The 25,386-nt window shown below is 40.7% G+C and overlaps 1 protein-coding gene and 1 long non-coding RNA gene across 2 annotated transcripts in view; one reads left to right on the top strand and one right to left on the bottom strand.

Annotated features, from left to right (window-relative positions):
• The window catches only part of NOX3 (NADPH oxidase 3), a 59,385-nt gene that overhangs the window by 13,643 nt on the left and 20,356 nt on the right, over positions 1-25,386 (bottom strand). The window contains exons 8-11 of the mRNA XM_026018733.2: positions 23,477-23,569; positions 21,409-21,662; positions 14,729-14,888; positions 3,105-3,251 (exon numbers count right to left, since the gene is read on the bottom strand). Of these exons, the coding sequence (XP_025874518.1) occupies positions 3,105-3,251; positions 14,729-14,888; positions 21,409-21,662; positions 23,477-23,569 (654 nt within the window). The remainder of the gene's footprint in view (positions 1-3,104; positions 3,252-14,728; positions 14,889-21,408; positions 21,663-23,476; positions 23,570-25,386) is intronic.
• LOC112935132 (uncharacterized) overlaps positions 17,537-25,386 on the top strand; it is a 94,795-nt gene continuing 86,945 nt past the window's right edge. The window contains exons 1-2 of the long non-coding RNA XR_003238119.2: positions 17,537-17,633; positions 24,493-24,543. This is a non-coding gene — a long non-coding RNA (uncharacterized lncRNA). The remainder of the gene's footprint in view (positions 17,634-24,492; positions 24,544-25,386) is intronic.

The following is a 25,386-nucleotide window of genomic DNA, read 5'->3' as shown; positions in this document are numbered from 1 at the left end:
CAACAGGCATGACAGTGATGGTCGACAATGTGCTGTCAGGCACGTCTGACCTGGGGTGCGGTGGGGGTAGGGAGGGTAGGGATCCTATCAGAATGGAGTTTGGAAATAGAGCCCTCCAGGAGACAGAGCTATAGCTGAAGGATGGCAGGATCCTCTCCCTGCACAGATTTGTCAAGACAGAGAATGAAGCATGAAATATGAGACAAGATCTTGCTCAGGAACAAGAGTTGAGGATTGAGCCTTGAAAAAGAGCAGAAGCCTTGGTACCAGAACTGGGACTCAAGGTCAGAGTTGTGTCAGCCTCCAGATTGGAGCATCCCATCAGTATTGCAGCCCCAGAGCCCTATTGCTTCAGAGTAGGATTGACTGGTGCCATACAGTCAGCTGATTTCAGCTGTGGGAAGAAGGTGGAGGTAGCCAATTTACTTTTGACAAAATGCCAAATCTAATGACCAAGTCAAGTCCATTCTCCTTGGCTTCTCTGCCAACCACAAGACTGAACAGTACTTCTCCTTGATTTTATATGCATTGCAAAATCCTATTTCTTTGACTTATTTCTGACTCTTCTTTTCATTCAAGGACAAAACATTAGATTTGTATTTCTGTGATATTCTCCTGTCTTACAATGCAGCTGCCTTCCCAGTCTCTAGTCCCCTTTGGACCACTACTCCCCAAAGAACTTTCATTTTCAAGGTCCCAATTAGCATTGTCTACAAAGATGACTCCCAGCTTTCTCCCTGATGCTCTCATTTTCTGGCCCGAGTAGAGTCCTGGGTCTTAGACTCCCCAAGTATATTTTTAAGTATTTTTTTCTGTAAATACGTAAATACTTTGAGTGAGCAACACAAAAAGAAAGAGAGAAGGTCTCTGCTTTGTGAGGAACTGGTCTTTGAAGGGAGGGGATGCCCATGTGCACAACCTCAATGACGTAAGTCAGACCCTGATGCTTCTTTATGAGAGACAGAAACAAAACACCCTGGAGAGGTACACAAGTTACACTGCTGAAACCTCAAATACTTTTGACTAAGAGAGTTGGGGATAGCCGTACAAGGGACAGGGTTTCAGAGAATCATTCCATGCAGTAGGCAGTGCGGAGGACAGAGGACATTAAGTGACTCCCTCCGGGAGAGGGGACATAGGGGGAAGACATGGAGGTGCACAAATATAAGGCATTGTTTGGTGGTTCTAGTGCCAGAGGAGCATGATGGGAATGCAATAGAATGAGCCAGTTACCATCAGGTCAGGAAGAGCTTTGAAGTACTTGCTAAGAAGTCTGAGTATTATTTAATAGAAAAAAGGGCCCCTTTCTACTCATGTTAGTGGTATTGTTGAGGTACCAATCAGTGATGTTCAATACATTTGGAATTATGTTTGTTCCATATTTCTCAGCCCAGTGTTCAATTAATCTCCAAACCCTGTTGATTTGCCCTTCATAATACCTTTTCCATCTGTCCCTTCTGTTCTTGTCAGTCTGCCACTTTGAGGTTGTTGAATTCAGTTTAACAATTGGCTATTTCTAAAGCAGCCTTTTGATTCCTCACTGACAGAACACACCAATTATTTTTTCCTGCAATTTGAGCATCTAAAGAGTTTCAACATGTCACGATAAAGATTTAAGAACACGTTTATTTTAATTTACTGTATTCAGTAAAAAAAAAAAAAGTATATCTCAAAGCATACTTTTAGAAGGAGCAGAGGTGGGATGGAGCAGAGTTGTGGTCACAAAATCCAACAGGGCCTCAGTCTCAAAACTCCCAAATAACTGGGAATTCTTAGATGGACACATGTAATAAATTCACTTTAGAAGCTGAAGAGCAAGTGCAGAAGTGGAAAGTACAAACAATGGCTGCGTCTGTACTTTATCAAGTGGATCATTAGTCAAAAATCCCATTTGAATAAGAGAAATGTTTGTTTGGAAAACATAATTAACACAATTTAATTCATTAAGATGTTTTAAGCTTCAATCCCAAGGAAACTGTATTTCAGATTATCCCATAGGAATAAATATTTAAGGCTGACTGCAAATAAGACCTTAGAAATTCATTTAGCTGCTGATTTTTAAGCTAAGTCTTGCTCAAAGGTACAGAGTCAAATTTCAGTGATGTCCCATAGAGCATTGTGTGTGTGTGAGTGTGTGTGTGTGTGTGTGTGTGTGTGTGTCTATGAGAGGGAGGCAGAGAGGGAGACAGCAGGAGTACCTACTCTCAGGAACACATCATTTGTAAATTTAGTGATTAATGCAAATTTTGGCTCAAACATACTTTCCCTGAGTAAATATCAACAGGAACAACCATAGAAGTGCTGATTAGAACATGCATTTCATAAACCTAGTGATCACTTCATCACTAGCTTCCATATGCGAGGAGTTAAAAAAGATTTAAAACTTAGTAGTTATCATTCAATATTGTCAACACTGAAAATACTACCCTAGTGCAATATTTTGATATCTGTTATTTTTGGTAAATTCAACCTTAATATTTCATTAAAACAATACACTGCAAAACATGTGCCACAACAAAAGAGCCTCTTGATCTTAGGTGAATGAAAATAGGTGCACACAACTTCTAAGAATGCCTTAAGATAAAGAAATCTCTAGATAAATCATGTATTCATAATGATTATTTTCTGTACATGTTCACATACTTCACAATACAAAATGTTGAATATAAACACTCTGGAATTTTTTTTTTTCCTGTCAACTCAGAATAGCTCAAAGCATTGAATTAGAAACCAATCAGCAGCTGAACAAGACTATACAGCTAATTAGTAATATTTGCTGATGTCACTAAAATGACAAATGCAATTTTTAGTGACATAATTTTTTCCTGGATTTTCATGTTTGGGATTGTTTTCCATTAGCCAACCTCTTTTCCAGTCTTCTTTCCTATTCCTCAACAAGTTAACTGTGGATTTTTAAAAAATCACTATGATTTGAATAGTTCTTTCTAATCTGATTTTATTCTTCTTTCCGTTTTAAGAACATACAAATAATTCTTTCATGCCACCAGATAACTATATAGCTCATTATTGACACTGTCCCTCTTTTCTTTGCTCTATTATTAGATGACTTATGTAATACTGATTATTCTGAGTCTTATCAATACCTGATTTTCATCCCAGCCGGTGAGAAATATATGATAGCTCAGAAAATGAGCTTTCCCTCGCTCACTCATAAGTGTTTCCAGTGAGAGTAAGAGATCAGCAAACCACTCAAAAGCCTTTGGATCGCGGCAAATCCAGTAGAAATACACCTGTCAAGAGAGAAGACAAGAGAATGGATCTGTCCCTCTTTTCATAATGTGCTGATAATCACAGACTACTTTATCTCCATTAAATTATTTGAGCTCAAATGGGCACTTCTGCAAAATGACATACTTCTCTCTGCCAGGGAACAGTCACACTGTGATTTCTTTTGAAAAAATTCACATTGTGTTTGAAAAAGTCCAGAGTGAATTCAGAGTCAGGAGTCTGTGGGCTGTTGCCAGTTTCACTGGATGAGGATCAATTCACCACATTCCTGGCTGTGCTTCTTTTGAATGAGGTTAATAATCATAACTAGCTGTGCCTTTCATTGCTCCCAAAGGGGGATAAACCATTAGACCAACCCCCTTAATTTTTACTCATGACCTAAGCTCGGGATTTGAACTCTCTTCTCCAGAGACCCTAAAGGCTTGTGCACTGATCTACTTCGCCATCATGACTTCCAACTTCCGAAGGGTGGAGATTATGGAAATTGCAGAATCAAGTCACACACAGGCCAGAAGTTTTCCCTCAGTCAAACATATCAGTCTCCAAGAAAGCTGGTAGGTGTTGGTTACGGTTGTGTGTTAACTACTATAATGAAATTATGTCTAGGAGCATTCTTTTTTAACTCTCTGTGTTTAGCAAATGGCATGTGACAAGAAGTAGTCTAGATTTGCTGAAATAAAGGCTTAGTTTTTGTGCTTTGAGTTTTAGGTAATTGTATCCAGAAGAAACCACAGGAGATAGATCTATTAATTCTCCTGATTTTTCTCACACTCCTGTTCCTTGCTCCCCACTACTGTTTCCTTCAATCCTTCCCCAAAGAGACTTCTCTATAGCTTAGCAAGATCTACCAGAGAGTTGGCCTTTACCTCCATCAGGAAATATCTCCTCCAATAGATGCTGTACTCCTGCCTCCCCTCTCCACCAGCCAGGCTGCAAGCTTGCAATCATGATGAAAGTTATACATGAGATTAATTAACAGACCAAGTTCATGAGGAAGAAAATTCACAGAATATATTTCAAGGCTAAATATCTTGCCTATTTTCCCCAGGTTTGTGCAGGAATTTATAATATTGATAGTAAATAAGAGTGAAAGCTAGTGAGGGTAAGACCTTTTCTCTTAAAAAAAAAAACCAGAAAAACATAGGGGAAGGAGTAAAAAGGAGAGAGAAGCAAATCATAAGAGACTCTTAATTATAGAGGACAAACTGAGGTTTGATGGAGAAGAGGTGGCTGAGGATGGGCTGGAATGGGTGGTGGAGATTAAGGAGGGAAGTTGTCGTGATGAGCACTGGGTGTTATATGTAAGTGATGAATCACTAAATTCTACTCCTGAATCCAATATTACACCATATGTTAACTAACTAGACCTTAAATAAAAAACTGGAAAAAAAATAATTAGAGCCCGATATTTGTTGGACAGCTATGGCTCAGGAGGCACTTTTGATACTAACCTCAGCTCAAATAATAATCTTTAAGTGTCTTAATCCCCCAAAGGAGCACCTGTCTCTTCACAGTTGTAAATGTGAACCAATGGTTCCTTCTATGGAACACCTCATAGACCCCCACAAGTATAGTGATTGTGTTCATCCGCTCCCTTGTTGGCTCAACAAATGTGTATTCCATGCTTATTCTATGTCAAGACTACTCTCCTCTCAGAACTTTAAGAGCAAACAGAAGAAGCAAAAATTTGCCATTCTCCTAGCGTTTGCATGCAGAGGGAGAAGAAAGATGGTAAGAAGTAAAGCATAGGGTACTTCTGAGAGTGATAAATACTATGGAGAAATGTAGCTGGAAAGGGCTGCAAACTAAGTCAAAGGGTCAAGGGAAGGGAACGTTTGAGCAAAGATGAAAGGAGGCAGAGGGATCATGGTTGAGGTGGGAGCCCTACAGATGAAGGGAGCCAGGAGTGGGACCTCCGGGGAAAAGCCAGGAGGCCCCCATGCCTGGAGCTGTGAAGGAGGGAGGGCATTAAGAAATAAGGTCTGAGGCTGGGAAGTACAGATGTGCGGCTTGGGCCATCTTGACTTTGACTCTGAGTAAGACGGGAAGGCACTGCAGGGCAGTGAGCAAGGGAGTAACAGGATCTGTGGAAAAATCAGGGGAAAGGAACCCTGGAAGAATGGAGGCCAGGAGGCTGATTTTATATCCCATGTTAGTGATGAGTACTGCTAACTTCTTTCTTTTCACTTTGCATGGTACCTGATCTAAATTAGTCTTTGAACACCATAGCCCTCCTTTTGACCTGCCTTGCTCCCCGTGGAAACAGAAAATCTATTGACTGAATTTAATACCATTCTTACCAGTGCACCTCCCCTTCCTTCTGCTCTCAATAGGTTGTTTCACCTAGGAACATTGATGGTGGCATTTGGATTAGAACAAACACCATTGATTTATTTTCTTTTATTTCCATTCCTTAAGGAACATGCTTAAAATACATTCATGTAGGAAAAATACCCCATTTACTTTTTAAAAAAACTTGTCAATTTCAAATCCCGTCTCAATCATCCTTACTTGAAAAATGCCCACATCTTAGCTTCCTGCTCACACTGACCCTTATCCTTTCAAATAGAAATCATGCCTGTCCTTGCTTTCTTGTGGCTTAGCAGTGTGTCAGCGTTCTTAGGGCTTGCCAAGCCTTTTATACTTTTTACTTCCTTGTAATGGCTTTGTGTGTTTTTCCCTCTGTAATTGACTTATAGGTGACACTGGGCAGCTTTGGTGCAAGAGGCAATGAAGAAAAACTGAATAGGCTCAGAAGTGCTTCAGGCAGAAAAAGAAGAAAAGAGACTTTGAACAGAGAAAAAGGCTATTTACTTTGACTCTCTTTCATCCTTCTAACGGTGAGGGACACTCACTGTGAAGGGACAGGGCAGTTCTACTTCTGCATTTCGTCCAGTAGCAAGGACCTGGTCACCGGTAGAACAAATATCCCAAACAACAGGCTACCCCTCTGTGATCTTCCCAACACTTACCCTTCCTCAGCCTCCCAAAACAAAAAGCCCTGAAATCAGTTACCTGTCTCAAGCTTGGCTTCCAGGGTTCTGCAGCTGATAGCAGAGGCCCCCAATACTTAAGGTTACTTTTTTTTTCTTAAGGTTACTTTTAAAAGAAAAGTTTTGTTAAACAAAGAGTCATCCTCAGTAAAGAGATGAAAGTTCTGAACTTTCATAGCAACAAAGTTCCTGCTTTTACAGAACTCATCTCACACATTTCTGTAGACAAAACGGATTCCCAGATGCTTCTGGAGACCACTCCAGGAGTGTACAATGGTTTTAGGGGAGTTCTCTGTGCATATGGCCTGTCTCAGGCCTTCGTGTCACATTGTTCCCGGCAGGGGCCACCATAACCAACCTCAGCCACTGAGGATGTGGGTCTGGGCAACATGCAGTGCTGTGATCTCTGTGAGCACCACTTCATCCCTATGCTCCCTGCAGCTGGGCTTCTCTCTAAGAATTCTGCAGACTTGTACTTGGACCAGGTTAGGTTGATCTGGGGCCAGAAGGGAATGGACTTGTGCTACTTTTTGAGAAATGATTTCAGAAAATGAAATAAGAATAGCTACTACTCTATCCACAGATACTCCCTGTCTCATGGCCTGGATAGGCATCCCCAAACACAGGCGGAGGACATAACCACAAATATAATCTATATTTCTATAGATCCCAAATAAATTTCCTGAAGATGGAATGGGGACAAAATTTATTCATTTATATGTCTATTTATTTATGGCCCAGGACCTCTCCAAAGACGGAAATTTTATGTGAGGACACAGTTTTATGACACACTGTGGGACAGTAATTAAACACTGTGAGGCCCTGAGACTTCTAACCTGTCCTAGACTCCTAGCTTCAAATTTTAAGGCTGGGTAACTGGGGGCAGGTTTTTTTTTAACTTGAACCTAGATTACCATGTGTATAAACAAACAAAACAACCCTCCAAAACAACAACTTATGAGATTATGGTGAGGATGAAAGAAACGGTTCATGGAAGCATCTGGCACAATGTGTGACACAAGCATTAAGTGCTCAGAGCTGTTTGTTGTGATTACTTCTCTCTTTGCTGTCGTTTGGAGGAGCTTACAGAATGAATACTACATGTTTATATTAGAGACAGCAAAGGGAATCATTTGCCTTACTTGGGGATCTGTGTTCCCACAGGGCACTTGTGAATCATACAGGTGGTGATCATCGAGAAGAGGTGAAGCTCAACTTTATCTCTAAAATCTGGGAACCTCAGCATTGATCATAAGGATGTAGTCCTGACAGAGGAATCCCTTCATTAGCAAAGTGCACACCAGGCTCTGTGTGTGCCATTTTATAGGGTGCCAAGGTTGACGTTGACCTTGACCAATGCCTCTACCCAGAAGAAGGCCAGTGGAGTTGCACTGTGACTGCTTTCTTCTGGACAGCACCTTCTGTTCCCCACAGTTATGAACTGAATGTTTGTTATCATCTCCAGGTTTATATGTTGAAACCCAATGACCCAATGTGATGGTATTTGGAAGTGGGACCTTTGAAAGGTGGTTAGATTTAGATGAGGTCATGAGAATGGGGCCTCTGATGATGGGATTAGTGTCCTTCTGAGAAGAGGAAGAGACCAGGATCTCTCTATCTCTGTCATGTGAGGACACAGCCAGAAGGTGGCCATCTGCAAGCCAGAAAGAGAGGCCTCATCAGAACCCAACCATGCTGGCTCCCTTATCTCAGACTTCTAGCTTCAAGAACTGTGGACAGATACACATTTGTTGTTTAAGCCACCCAGTCTATAGTATTTCTGTTATAGCAGCCTGAACTATATGCTATATGCTAAGATATCCATACTGTACAAAATAATTCAGAGCTGACAAAACCTTCAAACAAATAGGGTGATGGAGACTTTCCACTGAGGGAATTGTGGCCATTTTCAAAAAAAAGAGAGAAAAAAAGAGAATTCTTCTCCCTAAAAAGACAAAGACTGTGACTGATTAGAAAATATAAATAAACGTTTAATATCCTCAATAAATGGTGGCTATTATTGTCCTGGTTTTTATTTTGTTGTTATTGCAAAGGTCTTCCTGAACGAATATAATAACAAACAAATTTTGGAGCAACTATTTCTTCTTATTGAGAAACTTCCTTAATGTGGCTTCCATGTCCCATTTTTAAGGAAAATATAATTATTAAGTAGTTTTTCTGGTTAACCATTATCAGACTGAGACCAGTCTTTGTAAATCATTTTAGTCTCTGAAGTCTTTTTCTTTCTTTCTTTCTTTCTTTTTTTAAGATTTTATTTATTTATTCAGGAGAGACACATAGGCAGAGACACAGGCAGACGAAGAAGCGGGCTTCTTGCAGGGAGCCTGATATGGGACTCAATCCCAGGACCCTGGGATAATGCACTGAGCTGAAGGCAGATACTCAACCACTGAGCCACCCAGGTGCCCCTGAAGACTTTTTCTTTAAAAGTTCTTTAAAGTTAATTATTTCATGGCCGTACTACTGCTCTGCCCTGTGAGTGAGGGCCAACATCATTTGTGCCTCAGTTTGTTTTAATTATAGTTAATAAGACTTGTTGGACAACCAAAATGTTCATTAATAATAAAATCACTACATCAATTGTGAGATATCTATACTTTGGAATACTCTGAAAACAGTAAATAAAATGAAGTCCATAGATAGGTATTGACACCAAAGATGCTCTAAGCGATATTATGAAGGGCAACAAAAACAAAACAAAGTGTATCTCTTTCTCTCCAACCACATCTCTACTTATTTGTATATAAAGTAACACACCACACACCGTATATGTGCATGGGTGCAAATATGTGGAGAAGGGATGGAATGAGACATGCTCCACTGTTCAATGGTGAACCCTTAGGGAGTAAGGTAGTAGTGGTGGTTAGTTTGGGGAGAAAGGCTAATGGAAGATTTTTTTGACTGAGTATTTTATTTGAATCTTTTACAAGGACTTTATAGTCTGGTATTCCTTGTGTGGCTAATAAGCCCAAATATTAAAACTATTAATACTGGTTACTTCCCCACAGGGCAATGGTGAGGCCTGATGGGGGACTGAAGTCTTTTGACTTCAGTGTCCAGTGAAAGATGGGAGGCACAGGTGTCTTCTGGGGGAGGGGCACATGTGACTTCATGTACCCCAGTTCAATTTATTACAACACTGTCAGTGGTTAGCAGAGAGATGATCAATTCTAGGAATAGCCAGAGCTCCAGTGTGAGGGAAAGGGAAAGCAAATAATTTCTCAAACTAAACAGATTAAATTAAGTGCATTTTTCATTCATTAGAAAAGAGAGCAGGCCCTCCTTTGTTTTATTAATATATTTAAGTAGGGTATGGATTTTTGCCTTTCTTGGCCTCTTTGCCTTGTTCCCACTGGCCTGAGCTGTCTTTTTATTTGAATTATCTGTTTATTATATTAGGTTAAGGACCCAAGGCCATCTTGCATGGGACACACTATAAATACCCATTATCATGGTTATGTATTATTGAGGTGATGAAGGAAGACAATTTATGAAGAAATGCAATTATCTCGGTTTTTCTATAATCTATCTTATTATAGTCTAAAGATTACATATGCGGTGAGGAAAAGGAACCAAATCTTTCAGTTGGCCATTCTCTCAGCCCTGTCTACACGGCTGTGACATTAGGGGAACTAAAATGTATAAGCCAATATATTTGTCCCTGCCATCTCCCCCTCCCCATTTGTACACACCTATTTCATTCATCATTTTGACAGTTTGCACAAGCAAACTGTCCTAATTTTTTTCAAGAGCTCTTTTCACAAATTGAGTGTGATGTGGAATTAATCATCCCGTTAGGCAGGCGTTGGAGGATGTTCATCACGATGGGGCATTTGCACCCCCAGCACTCAGTGTCCTTTGAGTTGGATCACAGAGACGCCTCAACCACTCACGCCTCCTTCCCTCATCCCAAAGGAGCGGTGTGTGCTCATCTGTGTTCAACTAAGTGAAGTTTGGCTCTTACTCGTGTGTTGAAAATACCCTTTTCACATATTACAGCTTTTCCCCACTTTTTTTCCCCCAGCAAGCCATCATTCTACTTATTTTTACTTTGCCTTCTTGGGAAATTTCCTTCTAACCGTTTCATCCCCTCCTCCCTACCATCTTTAAAAATAAAAGATCGTTAGAAAGAAATTTTAAAACACCAGCTTCAAATAGAAAGTGCTACACATGATCCCAGAGAAGCAGCAGGCATCCTATTGGCTATTCTCCTGCATTTTAGAAATGTTCTAGAATAATATGGCAGAGGAGAAGGGTAAAGAGATATAGTTTGCAATGGTAGCAACTAAGAAAACTTTGCAGGTGGTTTTTTTATTGTAGACTTGCAACATCAGGCTAGTATATAAGAATGTACACTTTTATGCCAAATGGTCTCTTATACAGAGAGAAAATCCCACCTAATTGCAGTTAACTCTTTAGACTTAAATTTCCAGCTCTGGACCCCTATGCTGCATTTCCCCTTTTGCTTATTACAGAAGAGAACAATCTGAAAACTATAGCCCAGATCTATAATTGTGAAGACATTGTTAGATAAATATGTACTGCTGTGCTCTCCTGCACTTTAAAAATTATATAGATGCTGACAGTTTCGTGGAAAGAGTATTTATATCTCAAACACATGTAGGCGGCCCTGACAAATATTAGTTACATAAGCCTAATGATAGCTGTACTCAAACAAATACAAAGTGGCTTTAAAACAGAAAAGCTTCTTAAACTTTTTCTCTTGCATGCAGACTTGAAGCAGGTGGGTCTCAAGTGGAATTTTCAGCAACAATTCTCAATAGCATGAAATCTCATTTTTTGCATAGAAAAGGCCTGACATGGAAATTGGAAATGCATGCTTCCATCCTGACTTAGTGGCTAACCGATTGGGTGACTTTGAATAAAACACTTCCCAGCCTAAGTACAGATGCTGACTTTCACGGTCATATGCAGAGCTGGGAGTTTATGACTTCTCAAGTTATTTTGTGATTCTATGCTTTTAGTTTTCTTTCTCCCAGATACCATTATTCTGACCTTCATTTTTAGTGGAACATCGCCCCAATATTACCCTCAGTTTCCGTAAGTTATAAAAACATTGTTTTTTTTTTTTAATTTCCAATTCCTTGGTTTCTGATTTTTTGGGGGGATACAGATCAATGTCCTGGTTTTATAGTTTTGTGGTAACTGCTTAACCCTCCCACTGAAACAGCCTTGAGAAACCCCATAAACAGAGTCCAGAAATAACAATAAAATAGTGAGGGAGGAGGTGGTATTAGGATTTTGTGGGTTTCTGTATAGACCCTGAGATGTTGTGGCTTCTTACAAGAATTTTTCCTATTTGTAGTAAAATAATTGGAACATATTACTTGAATCATAAAATTACTGAACAAACAGTCTTTTTGGTTAAATAAAAATGGATTAATCTTAATAATCTAGAATTTTATAAAAAAATTACATAGAAGCCATTTGTTCATTTTGGCATGTAGATATTTATTTACTCATTGATTTACTCAAAAATTATAGTGTGTGTGTGTGTGTGTGTGTGTGTGTATCTCATTATAAAGACACCCAAAGTAGTCATACTCAAGGAGCTTAGAATATATTAGGGGAAATGAAATCCTTTGTGAACATGATATAAAAGCGTAAGGATAATAGATATTGAGAGAAGGGTGAGGAGTTGTAAGTCTGGTGTGAGGAGAGTGAGGGGCTTGTCATGTCAGTGTCAAAGGGCCTGGCATGTAGTAGGTGCTTAATAGATATTCACTGAGAAAATAACTGAATGAAAGTGAGACACGCAATCCATCACACATCTCCATGTGAAATATAACGTGACCTCCAATGTTGTGAAAACTATGAAGCAAGAAGCTGCTTCTGTGGATGGGTTTTACTTGGTAGACAGTGAGAGGAAAGAAAAAGCCTACAGGGGATTGAGAAGTCATCCATAAACCATAACAAAGCACTGTCATGGGGTCTGAATAGATAAAAGAGTTGTTGCTTGTTTTGTCCTATTGACTGAACGTCTGTGTCTCCCCAAACTCATATTTTGAAACCTAATCCCCAGTGCGATAATATCTGGAAGTGGGGTATTTGGGAGGTGATTTGTTCACACAATTCAGAATGGAATTAGTGCCCTTATGAAAAAGACTCTAGACCTCTAGACTTCTGTATCTACTTTTTCCTCATTGAGTTGCAAACTGTAAGTAAACAAATTTGACTCTTGCTGCCAAAAAGAAAGAAAGAAAGAAAGAAAGAAAGAAAGAAAGAAAGAAAGAAAGAAAGAAAAGAAAAGAAAAGAAAAGAAAAGAAAAGAAAAGAAAAGAAAAGAAAAGAAAAGAAAGACTACAAAGAGCTCATCCCCTTCTGCTATGGGAAATTAGAGCCAGAAGACTGTTGCCTATAAACCAGGAAGCAAGCTCGCATCAGACACCAAGTCAGCCAGTCATAGATCTTGGACTTCTTAGCATTTGAACTGTGAGAAATCCATTTCTGTTGTTTATAAGTGATCCAAGTCTATGTCACCATGATACAGCAGCCCAAATGGACTAAGACATTTTGTTGAACTTATTGTGGTATAGAAGAAAGAAGATGAGTGTGGATTCAAAGAGTCTGGATTCAGACTCTCATTCTACTATTTATCTCTTTATTAGCTCTCTGTGCTTTGGGTTCCTCAGTAGTAAATTGAGAATGTTACCTAACCGAAAGAGCAATTATGACAATTTGATAATATAACTCTATCATTCCTATAAGCTTTGTGATCAACTTCAGTTTTCTCATCTGTAAATGGGAATAAAAATGGTGAGTTCCTTAAAAAGATGATGTGAGATAGTATGTGTCAAATGGCTAACTTCCTGCCTGCTTTCAGTAGCCATGGTTTGATGAATCTAAGCTATTCGTAGCAGTAGTACTAGAACTCTATCTACATCTTTGGCAGCTATAATTAACTTTGATATCATTTTATACACATTTACATTACGTTATTTACACATCACATTATTTATTTGTCTTAAAACTCCCTGCTGGATACGGACTCATTTCTCCATTGCGCAGAGCAGGAAATCCAGCTCAGAGAGGTGATCTGAGTCACTCAAGGCGATGCTTCTAGTGAGGGTGGAATCAGGCTAAGGCAGATTATCTGGCCAGGCATCCCTCTGCCTACAATACAATGGTGGCAGTCATATCTACCATATGTTGGTTATGTCATGGAAAGAGCCAGATGGATCTAAGTTTGAATCTTCATTCTGCCTTTTATTACCCATGTATTTTTAGGGCAGTCACTTTGGTTTCTCTAAGCTTCAGTTTTTTTTTTATGTGAGAAAAGGCTTGCTACTATCTACTTTATAAGGTTGTTGGGAATTATAATGATCAAATGAGAGAATGTATGTCAAGCACCTGTCACTTGGAAACGCATGAAATGACAGTTGATTTTTCTCTTATTTCTTAGTTAGAAAAGCCTCAACTTTAGAGACCTTCTGGTATTGCCCTGGGTGCTTCAAAGGATGCTATTCCTTAATAAATGTTAGGGGCAGAAGGTTCCATGACTAACTAAGCTTGGGAAGGATGAGTGAAACAAAACTGAAAGAGGTTCTCTTCTACAGGACTTATTTAATAGGCTAATAGATGATATGAATCTTCTAGAATAGGATTTGTAGTAGCTTAAGTCCTTTCAACCACTGAACTCTCTTTAGTGGACACATGACTAATGTTCATATCTGACTCACGTTAGACATGCTAATCTAATCAACCGAATTCCTTTGCTAGATGAGGGAACTGGAGCCAAAGTGTGAATTGGAAACATGGTAGGATCAGGCCCAGAACCAGGCTTGCTTGACACCCTGAGTCCTCCCGATTTGACACCACTTGGTATTAACACAGCTTCCTTTCTCCTGCTGCTCGAGTGTCTGCTGCTGGTCCTCAGAGGGTTAAAGTATGGACCATCTTCACGTAGGACAAAGGATGGAAGGCAACTATGGAGGCATCTTGTCAGAGAACAGACAAGAAATGTCAAAAGAGACTCAGAGCTTGGCAACACCAAGTAAGCAGGCCACTGAATCCCAACTGTGGCATTTTTGCTTCTTGTTAAGATCCTGAGTCCATGAAAGGAGGATGCTGAACTGCACGCCTGCAGCCATAGTATCAGGCGAAAGAGACTAAGGGAAAGGCCGTCTGTTAATATCACTAACTGTAGCCCAGTCACAAAGCCATTTGCTGCCTGTCCATATTTTACTGACATGAGCAATTACATGTCCTGTAATGGCAATGAAGCAATAAAATTTATGTCTTGTCATCTTTAACAAGATTAGACATAACCCTTCTCATAAATGTAATACCGAATGGAGATTTTTAAGAACATAAGTATAGTTAAGGATCCTTGAGTTTATCCCTCATAGTTAATTAAAATCCTCCCCAAGAATTGGCAGATGATAGATAGAAGGATGTTGAACCTTTTAATCCATGTAAGTGTGAGCTAACGGTTTTTTCCATACCTTGCTCAGCTTCAGCTGGGTTTGTGACTCACATTTGTACCATATGGATTTCAGAAGAGAGGCGAAGGGAGTGACCCCTATTCCTGCAGCGATGCACACGCTCACTGGATAGTGAAATACGTCCGTCAGGGTGGTTCCAAATGGCCCGTCCACGGCCAGCCTGCAATCACAAAGTGCAGCTCTGTGACATCCAGAACGCTCTGCTCTTGAAAACAAAGCCATCCTCAACCGCTTCTTATAGGATGTGTTCAGAACTGTGCTTGAGGTTGCCCTGTTTGGAGAGCCTGGACTTAGCATAAGGAAGTGGAGGCCTGTCTCATAGGGATGAGGATGGCTAGACAGGCTGGTCCAGGGGCCATTTGTGGAAGGACAAAGCCAGGCTTCTCTGGCTTGAGCTCATACCTCTTCCCATGGGAAGCTCTTTTTATAGTTCTTAGAAGCTTGTTTTGGCTCCAGGCATCATGAAGCCTGGTAGAAGAGAGCTTTTCCTTCCTTTCCCTCCCCTCCCCTCCCCTCCCCTCCCCTCCCCTCCCCTCCCCTCCCCTCCCCTCCCCTCCCCTCCCCTCCCCTCCCCTTCCCTTCCCTTCCCTTCCCTTCCCTTCCCTTCCCTTCCCTTCCCATCCCCTCTCCTCCCATCCCCTCTCCTTCCTTCCTTTTCCCTTCCCTTCCTTTTCTGCAGCTGCCATCAGAGGCATAAAGTAGAAGCAGAAGGTGGGGGCAGCCTGGGTGGCTCAGTGGTTTAGCACCGCCTTCCGCCCAAGATGTGATCCTGGGGTCCTAGGATCGAGTCCCACGCTGGGCTCCCTGCATGGAGCCTGCTTCTCCCTCTGCCTGTGTCTCTGCCTCTCTCTCTCTCTCTCTCTCTCTCTGTGTCTCATGAATAAATTTAAAAAAAAATCATAAAAAATAAAAAAGAAGCAGAAGGTGGTTTAGAAGGCTTCCCCGTCCTGTTGCTAATGTTCTTCTTTATTTTTACCTATTCAGTCTCACATCTTCGTATATTCATATAAATTTAATCTAATAGAAGCCATTCATTTGGAATAACAATAATTTGGAGATAATTTGTCAGTTATGTGGAATTTCCAAAACTTGTTATTTTTTTTTTTTTGTGAAGGCAAAATCTGGGTTTTTGCAAGGAATGGCACTGAGATTTTATCTTTGCTTAGCAAATTTTTCTTTGTAAGGATGAAGCATATTTATTGAATAAATATGACGGTCTTTCATGTGATCCAGAATAGAGGGGCCCCTGGATTCTACTCCATTTCACAACACCAGTTCTCCACACTGGCTTTTCTTTTATTTCCTAAAATACAGAGTACCTCCCTTCTGTCCTGGGGCCTTTGCATGTGACAATCCAAGTAACCAGAGAATACTCTGTCTCAATTCCTCCCATATCCCTGGACTTGGTTAACAGTTACCCTTTCATTAGGTCTTATCCCAATCATCATTTCCCTAGGGAAACTTCATGGACCTCCTTAGAGTCAGCTAGATCTCCTCATTTAATTTATAGCCCATGTACCCTCCCTCCATAGTCCTCGTCACATTTGTAATTTTATACAATGCATGGGCGTGTGTGCATGATTTGATTTGCATCTGTCTCGATTACTGGACCACAAATTCTCTGGAGGGAGGAGCTAGGTCTGTCTTTGCTCCCCTCAGCATCCCAGTGCCATGCGTACTCTCTGGCATGGAGCTGTTCAATAACAATTTGTTGAATAAATTGTAAAGGGAATGTTTAAAATATTTCAGTCAGCAGAATGTATTAAATAACCTCAACTATTCCAAAAGCACACATTTACATATGAACAAAGATATGCTAATTAAAAGGCTTTAAGTTATTCATAACCATTCCCTAAGGGATATCTGTTGAAGGCACCGGAGGTTGGCCCATTTGGGCTTACTATGTGTTCATGAAAGTTCAATTGGGTTTTATTTTTAAATATTCCATATGCCAGACCTCCTAATAATTCAAATTAACTCTCCTCAAGTTAATCTTAATTAATAAGGCTTTATTACATATTGATATATGGAAATGGAAGAATAAAAATAAAAGGTCATTAACCAGAAAGGGTTAGTATCTCAGCCCACTGTAGATTAGTTTATAAATAATTAGATAAGGGGGATCGAGAGAGAAAAAAATGAAAGTGTCCAAGGATTAAAATGTCTTACTGTTAATTGTTTTTATAATTAGTTGTATTTGGGATTTATTTGACACTGATTTGAAAAGATAACAATGAAACCCAAAGAAGAATTTTGTCATATAATCCTACAGAAATACATAATAAACCCATTTCCACATAATTAGAATTGAGGATGTAAGCTGGAAAAGGCAGGAGAAAATATTTCATCCAACTTCCCTGCTAATATAGTAATCCTCTTTCCTCAACCTGTTCTGATGTTAAATTGCAGTGCACCTTGTTCTGTGTAGGGACAGTTCAAAGCAGGAGATAGTTTTTCTCATGTCTCACTGAAATCTGTCTTCTGACAACTCACTCCACTTGCCTTCCTGAGAAGCACATACCGGGTCTCTTCCCTTTCTCGTCTCAGGCCTTTAAGTGGTTGATTGCAGCTATCATGACACCCTGATTGTTCTTCCTTGGACAAAAATGTCTCCATTTCTCGAGACCTCTCGCAATCCTGAATTGGCTTCCTTTGCACAAATTCTTGTTTATCTAGTTTATCTAGTGAACTCTCTAGTTCACTTCCTCTTTGATTTGGACACAGAGTTTAATGATGCAGCTTAGAGAATGATTAACCTTTCCAGCATTCACACTGTGGGGTTCCTTTTTGCTTAGAGTCACACCCATCTACCTCATGGACCTCCAACCTGGACTGTCTGAACCCACTGCCTTTGCTTGCCTACATGGTCTTCCTGTCGATCATCACTTTCACTGACATCTCTGCAGTAGGTGACCTTTCTTAGTTTGCTCATAATAGTAACTAACCTTTTTTACTATGCAATATGTGGAGGGCTTGATAAGGACCGTCACCTTGAATCCTAAACAGTCTTACATACTATTATTATCATCTTTATTTTATAGGTGAGGAAACTGAGCCATAGGGTTACATACATTCTCTAAGATCACACTCAAAACTGAGCTTTAAATCCAGGCTGTTGGATGTTGGTGTCCTTAGCTCTGGGCAGCAGGTTAAATCACTGAAAACTCTAGCATCAACTCTGAGAAATTCCTCCATTTTACCTCACAAAGCAAAATCTTTTATTTTTTTATTAAAAAATATTTTTTAGATTTATTCATTTGAGGGGGGGGGCAGAAGAAGAGGGAGAGAGGGAATCCTCAAGCAGATTCCCTGCTGAGTGTGAAGGCCCACATGGGGCTTGATCCCATGACGCTGAGATCATGACGTGAGCTGAAATCAAGAGTTGGGTGCTTAACTGATTGAGCCACCCAGGTGCCACTTTTTCCTGGGGCTGGTTTGAATCCTTTCTGGGTACAAAACAGTGGAAAATTATAATGTTTGCTCCCATGTGTTTGATTTAATTCAAAATCAAAACGTTAAGAGATAAAATGATCCAGGGAAGTCCAATAAAATTTTGATTCTTCATATATTGAAGTCTTGAACAAATTGTAGGTTTTTTTTTTTTTTTGTTTTACTGTTAATACATATGCCTACACATGTACAGAGGCAGAGGTCAAATGAATTTAACAAATGAAGGGAAACTGCACTATTTCCAACAACTCATTTTTATTCATTTGATATTTATTACCAACTAAGAGAGCCTATTCTAGACACTAAAGGCAACAAAATGAACCACATGGATAATGTCCCTTTTCTTATGGAAATTCCATTCTAGAGTGGGAGGATACATGGTAAACAGATAAAGGAACAGGTAGGTAGGTAGGTATGGTGATGATAAGTACTACGTGGAAAAATAAAGTAGAACATGGGGCAAAGGGATTACTGAGAGTCGGGTGAGGGTCATTGTTTCAAATGAGGCAGAAAGGAAAGACCTCCCTAGGAGACAATTGAGCAAAAACCTGGGAGAGGTAAGGGAGCAGCCTAGCAGAGATCTGGGAAAGAGTGTTCCCTGTGGAGGGAACAGCACTGGTAAAGGTGCTTGGGAGAGTTCTTGCTGTAGGAGAAAGACAAGGAGGCTGGAAGAAGGGCTGAATTCAAGGAGGGAGTAGGAGGTGAGGCAGGGGAGCCCAGGAAGTCCTGAAGGTAGGGGAGAGGGTGTATCATGTCAGGTTGTGAGCTGAAGGCACCCCAAAGATAGAAAGCAAATTGACTACTGAGAAACATGTACCAAGTTCTCATGGGGGTATTGACTGAAATGCTAGCTGGTTTGTGAAAGGCAAGGTTGGTTGGTAGACCAGATAACTGTATACACTAAGAGTAGAGACCAGGCTAGCAACGGGATGAAAGTATTGATCTTGGCCATGCCAGAAGGAGCACAGTGATGTGTATGTGTCTAATTTTATTCCTGATTTTAAGCATTTGCACTGCATTCTGAATCTTAGAATTCTGTTACAGTGCTTCCTTTCCATGACTAAAAAGAGAAAGTCTTAAGTGGAGTAGTAGTCAGGGGTTGTCATCTGACTTGGGGCCTGATCTGAAGACATGACACTTACATTTGGTTTGTTATCACTCTACTTTTTAGTTCCAGTGTTTGAAATGAAGGCATGTGACTCTTCCTAGCCACTGAACACAACCAAGCCCAGGGCTACAAAGTTACAGTTCAGTGTCCTACAGGAGGGAGGAAAGAGGGACAATAAGCTGATTAGATTCTGTGCCTTACATTTATTCTCATGCCTAGTTTGCTACCTGTAAATATTTGTTAAAATAAATGAGTTAACGGGCACCTGGGTGGCTCAGTGGTTGAATATTTGCCTTTGGCTCAGGTCGTGATCCCAGAGTTCTGGGATTGAGTCCTGCATCGGGCTCCATGCAGGACCCTGCTTCTCTCTCTGCCTATGTCTCTACCTTTCTTTCTGTGTCTCTCATGAATAAATAAATAAATTTTTTAAAAAATGAGCTAAAGCACCCATACTGGGTCCAGGTATTCATTAATTTATTTATTAGATATTTACTCTGTATGTAATATGTGACAGACACCGTTCTAGGCACTGGACATAAATAGGAGGACGGGCAATGCCCTGCCCTCAAGAAGTCCCATTCTCAGCATGTCCTGAAAGTGTTTACCACCAATTTCTTATAGCAACGGCTGCTGCATGGTGGTTCCTGACACCTTCCAAGGATAGCAGAAAAAGGAATCTCTTGATGCTTTCTTTGAAATGTCAAATTCTTTCAAAATACTTTCCTCAACACTTTTTGTGTGTATTTTCCTGGGGCCTTAAACATGGGTCTGGCCTGCTTATTGGGTAATCCTGCTGTAAGAGGGGGGAAACAACTATAAGCCATTGTTTAAAGCCATTGCTAAAGGGAGTCAAAGAGCGGCAATTTACACTGGGACATCTGTCCTGTGCCCAGGCTTGTCTGAACAGGATGTTGTCGTGGATTGAATTGTGTCCCCCAGTTGCTATGTTGAAGTCCTAACCCCAGTAGCTTAGAGTGTGACCTTATTTGGAAATAGAATTGTTGTGGGCATAATTAATCAAGTTAAGATGTGGTCAAACAGGAGGCAGGTGGGCTCTTAACCCAATATGACCAGGATTTATGAGAAGAGGCCTCAGAGACACAGATGCAAGAGGCGAGAATACCATGTGATGACAAAGACAGTAACTGGACTGCTCAGCAGGTGCAAGCCAAGGAATGTCCCAGATTGCTGGCAAATCCCCGGAAGTGAGGAAGAGTCAGGGCAAGATTCTCCCCTTAAGGTTTCACATGGAGCATGGCCCTGCTGTGGTTTAGATTCAGCCCCGGGAGTCTCCAGAACTGTGAGAAAAGACATTTCTGCTGTTACAGGCCACCCAGTCCGTGTTCCTTTGTGACCACAACCCTAGGAATCGAATACAGATGTCACAGGTGCTCCTCCCTCCTTCCCAGAACAACTCTCTACACATGGACCTTGCAGCAAAATTGTATCTGCGTGTAGGTTGATGCTGATTCTGTTTGGCCTCTCGAAGTTCTAGAGAGTGGAGGCAGTGTTTTGCCATCTCTGTATTCCTGGCATACGGTGGAGGTTAAGAATACTTGTTGCACACACACAGGCAGCACTGACTGATTGAATGGCACAACTTTCTGGACCATGAGGTCATTTTGTCATCCTCTGAGCTTCAATCTGTAATCGTTTAGCTCTTTCTCCAGTGGATGGGGCCTGCCAGCCTCACTCTGACTGTAACGCATCGTCCTTAGGAAAACCAAAATGACAAATATAAAGACCTCAGACTGCAACAGCAAAAAGTTCACAGGGCTGTCTTACTCATCGCAGGCTGCATATAATTAGCCAAGTGTTGTTTTGGAGCTGAGAAAGCAAAATGCTCCTTCCTCCTGGATCACTGCCTGCCTTTGTTGAACATTTGTGTGTGTGTGTGTGTGTGTGTGTGTGTGTGTTTCCAAGAAATGTACTTGCTTCTACTGGAAATCTACTAAATTAGACTTTTAATCCTTAAATTTAGGTCCTTAAATTAAAAAAAATGGATTAAAACTTGCCATCTAGAATAAAGATATTGCTGGATTTGGTAGGCATGTTGATGCCCTAAAATGCCTTATTCGTTATACTATTCTAGCTTCTCTGTAAAAAAGAAATGGACTCCAACCTTGGCAGGCTCCAGGGTTCCTTCAGGGCTTGTCCCTCTGCACCAAAGGCCTTCCATAAAGCTTCTGTCCAGTCTCCGGCTACCCGGATGTGCAAACTGAAGAAGTCTTCCTGAGGGGCGGAGGTGAGGGTGAAGGGGTGCCATTCCAGCCACGATATGGATGGGCATTGTACCAGGACATATTGCCCCGGTGCCATTTTAAAGTTCCTCTTTTTCATGTGAAGTTCTAGAACTCCAGACGGATGGCTCACCACCTACATCAGAGCAAGAGAGTCGTTTGTCTTTTTTCTCAGGTTAAGGAAGAAGACGATGGCTTTGGTTCCATCAGAGGTTTTTAAATTTTAAAATCAGCTTTTTAAAAAAATAATTTGCATACGATATGCTATTTGCTATGACCTTCCAAGGATCTCTGCCATCCCTTTTATATCTGGCCTGGCAACTCCAGCAAGCATGAAGTTTATCTCCTTCAGAGTGCCATCTGAAATTGGGGTAGCTGCACCCAGGTGCCATGTGGTGTCTGACATGTGACTTAATGCGTCAAATGGCCAAGCTCTCACTAGCACAGTTAACCAGGACCAAGAGAATAGGAGCTAGCCTATCAGACATTGCACTTAATGATGCTTAGGGTTCTTAAAATACTCACTGAACTCTCTCTGTGGTTTAAAAATGTGGGCCCAAGTGCGTTACCGTTTTCAACGATCTGTGTCTTTTCTCAATCTCTGGTTGATTAGCCCTGTTATTTTTTCATTCTAAGTGGAAAACAATCTTCAAATTCACTGTGAAATGTTTCGTTTTGTTTCGTTTTAGTCAGGTCTCATGCACTGTCCTGCTCAGGCTCTAACTTTTAGGTGTAGGGAAGTAGCAGGCAAAGACTCATGGCTTTTTTTAAGCGCCTTGCCACGTGCTGCTTATCCAAAGGGAAGAACTAATTTCCCTTCTACGATTTCCATCTAGTTTCCTGAAAAAAAAATCTTTCTAGGCCCATGTGTCTTCTTTTGTGGCAGGGGGTGGAAGAGAGCAAAAGCAAATACCTAGATCCTGTGACAGTATTTTTCCATTCAGGAGAGAATCTTACAGCGTTTTAATCATTAGTTCTGTTTCCCATCTCCCTACTGATATTTGTTCAGATTCTGCTGTTAAATGGTCTCCCTAGTAACAGCTCTAGTGTATTTCCAGAAGTTTTACTGTCTGGCTTTTGACATAGCCTGATATCCTTTGGTGCTTAACTTAAAAGCAGCAACACGGAAATAGCTTAAAACAGAAATATGAAGCAATTTCTATGCATCTGCTTTCATGAGGACAGTTAAGGAGATAGAGTATTCTGTTAATAATATATTAGCAGTATAGATGTGGTTAGCGGAGCATTTCTTCTTGGACATTTAAAACACCAGGGGCAGGGTATTTGGTATTTTTCTGTTTCCTGGACCTGTTTTCCTGGTCTAGCTACTCACATCTTCCTCTGGCATGCAGTAAAATTAGAGAGCTGTGAGGAGGGCTGCAAGTTTGGAAAAGACTCCCCAGAGCCCTCATTCACTAGGAGGGGCTCCATGTAGTCCCTCCCCTCGAGCTCTCCCTCGATCTCTGAACTTGAGGTTGACCTTTCCCTGGCTTCTGCTCAGTAGCCCCAAGTGGGAGTATGTGCCCTTGAAAATGCGTGTCTATTATTTATTCATTTGCAAAATCCCTGTCTTTATGTGCTGAAGGAAGTGATTGTGCTAGAAGTTACCAAGAGCAGCATCAAGCTTACTCAGTCACCATGCCCACCCCCAGCCACCCCCCCGCTCAGCATCCCAGTGAGAAACCAAAATAAAGAGAAAAACAGATGATTCCTGGGCTGCACCATAACCTTTACCAGAATTCTGTGTACCAGTCTGGAGCCCTGATCCCTGTCTTCAGTAAAATTAGTCACACTAAAAGACGCTCGGGATATAAGCAATTATTAGAACAGAAGATGGGCCTTTAAATTACAGACAGTTCTGCAATAAAAATGGCAAATTAAAAACTTGGGCTAATAAAAAATTTTCATCTACACTCAGGCTTTTATTCAGACATAAAGCTACATGCATACCTTGGTAATGACAACTTCTTGTTGAAACCGCCAAAACCTAATTATTCTTTCACACGCATATAAGACCACAGGGCCTAAAACCCATTTCCAAGCCTGCAGAGAGCAGCAGAGAGAGAGAGAGAGAGAGAGAGAGGAAAAGGAAATGAAAATAGAATCCAAATATTTTCAATTTCAACCAAATCAATACATAACATGATGGGATTCAGACATTTTCCTTTAACTTTGGGCCAGTTATCAACAATAAAGATACCTCCTTGTATTAAATACTATAACACTCAATTATTCCTTGAAGTCTACAAGCTTATTTAAGAGATTAAACTCTTCTGTATTGGTTTTTATGCTTACTTGATCAATGATGCCTTTATGTAATTAGAAATAATTGAATTTGCAAAGAAATAGGAAAGCAGATTGATGTTTACGTTACATACAATAGGGTCATAAATGTTCCCAACTCAGCCAAAGTCAAAGGCTTACAGAGCTACATTCTTGAGCCAAAACAGAGAGAATTAAATAAATTAGAGAGGATTTAAATTTAAATAAAGAGAGAGAATTAGGAGAATTAAATAAAAACATTTTGGGCAGTAATTTTTTGGGCCAACAATGCGTCACAACTTGGGGGGCTGCCTGAAGAAGCACCCACACCCACACCCACATACACACACACTCACACATGCATGCATATCCAATGTCGTCAAGAATAAAACATAAAGGTAGTGTCTCAGAACTCTAAACATAGGTTTACAGAATCAGACCAAAATCATCTTCTGGACAATTGTGACAATGAAGCTTTCCATTCTTAATAAATCCCATCCTATGTTAACCTTTTATGAGAATAATCTCTATTACTGATGATCAGTTTACCAGCAGGGTAGTCTTGTACCAGTGGCTGTGAACAAACATAGGGTGTCCTCTTAACCTGGGAGGGAAGGAATGGGAACTTAAAATGAAGACTTATACTAGATCTGATACCAAACAGCCCTACAAGGCACATGGTTGGTATTCTCTTTGTTTTACAGAAGAGGAAACTGAGGGTCAGCGAGATCAAACAGATTGTCCACGTCACAAAGGTAAGTAGGTGCACCAGAAGAACATGACCCCAGAGGAGTCTGACCACCTGGCTGGTGCGCTTACCATGTAATTGTGTTTTTTTCTGTCCAATGCTGACATTAGTACTGACCCTTGTTTTACAAAACATTACAGAATGGGTCATTCATTGAAGTTTAGGATGTTAAGGGTTCTTTGAAGTCTCATTTAATTCTTCCTTTAAAGAAGATAAAAACCTGGCTTTGTGGGAATGAGTAAAGTTGTGTAGGGAGTCATAATTCTGTCCTGGGGAGCCATGACTGGAACTCAAGCCTTTTGCAATTTCCCTAAATTCTCTGCTTGGGATTCCAAATGCACTGTGACCTTCCTGCTAGCACACTACCTGAGGAGCTGGAAGGATGTCTCGCTCTTATGAACTCATGTTCACTAAACCCTTTTTGGCTGACTCACCATCTTTGTTGCTCATTACTCTCTTACCCATTATCTTGTTTCGTGTTCTGTTGACAGGTCACAAGCCCTTCAGTGTTATTTCTACTACTGTAATCTTTCTTGTTTATTTCTCTTTTGTTTACTGCTGGATCTGTTTGCATGGCACCTCTTCTCACCTACGCCAATCCTCCTTGCTCTTTCCCTGGGAGCCTCTTGCGTACATGATAAAGGCTCAATTTATGCAGGAAACACAAAACAATTTGACCCCCTTACTCTTCTGCCTCATGTTCAGAATCGCAGCGAGAAGAAAGTCCACCTATGCTGCGGGTGAGGCAGTATGATGAGTGGAGTAAGGGAGAAGATAGGAGGGGGTAGGCATGAAGGATGGGGTTGGACCACGGGAATGAATCCTTTGGTCTCTTATGCTTGAATGAACC

This window comes from Vulpes vulpes, chromosome 1 (genome assembly GCF_048418805.1).
Source record: "Vulpes vulpes isolate BD-2025 chromosome 1, VulVul3, whole genome shotgun sequence".
Classification (NCBI taxonomy): Eukaryota; Metazoa; Chordata; class Mammalia; order Carnivora; family Canidae; genus Vulpes; species Vulpes vulpes.
This window is presented reverse-complemented; position numbering and strand designations above follow the sequence as displayed.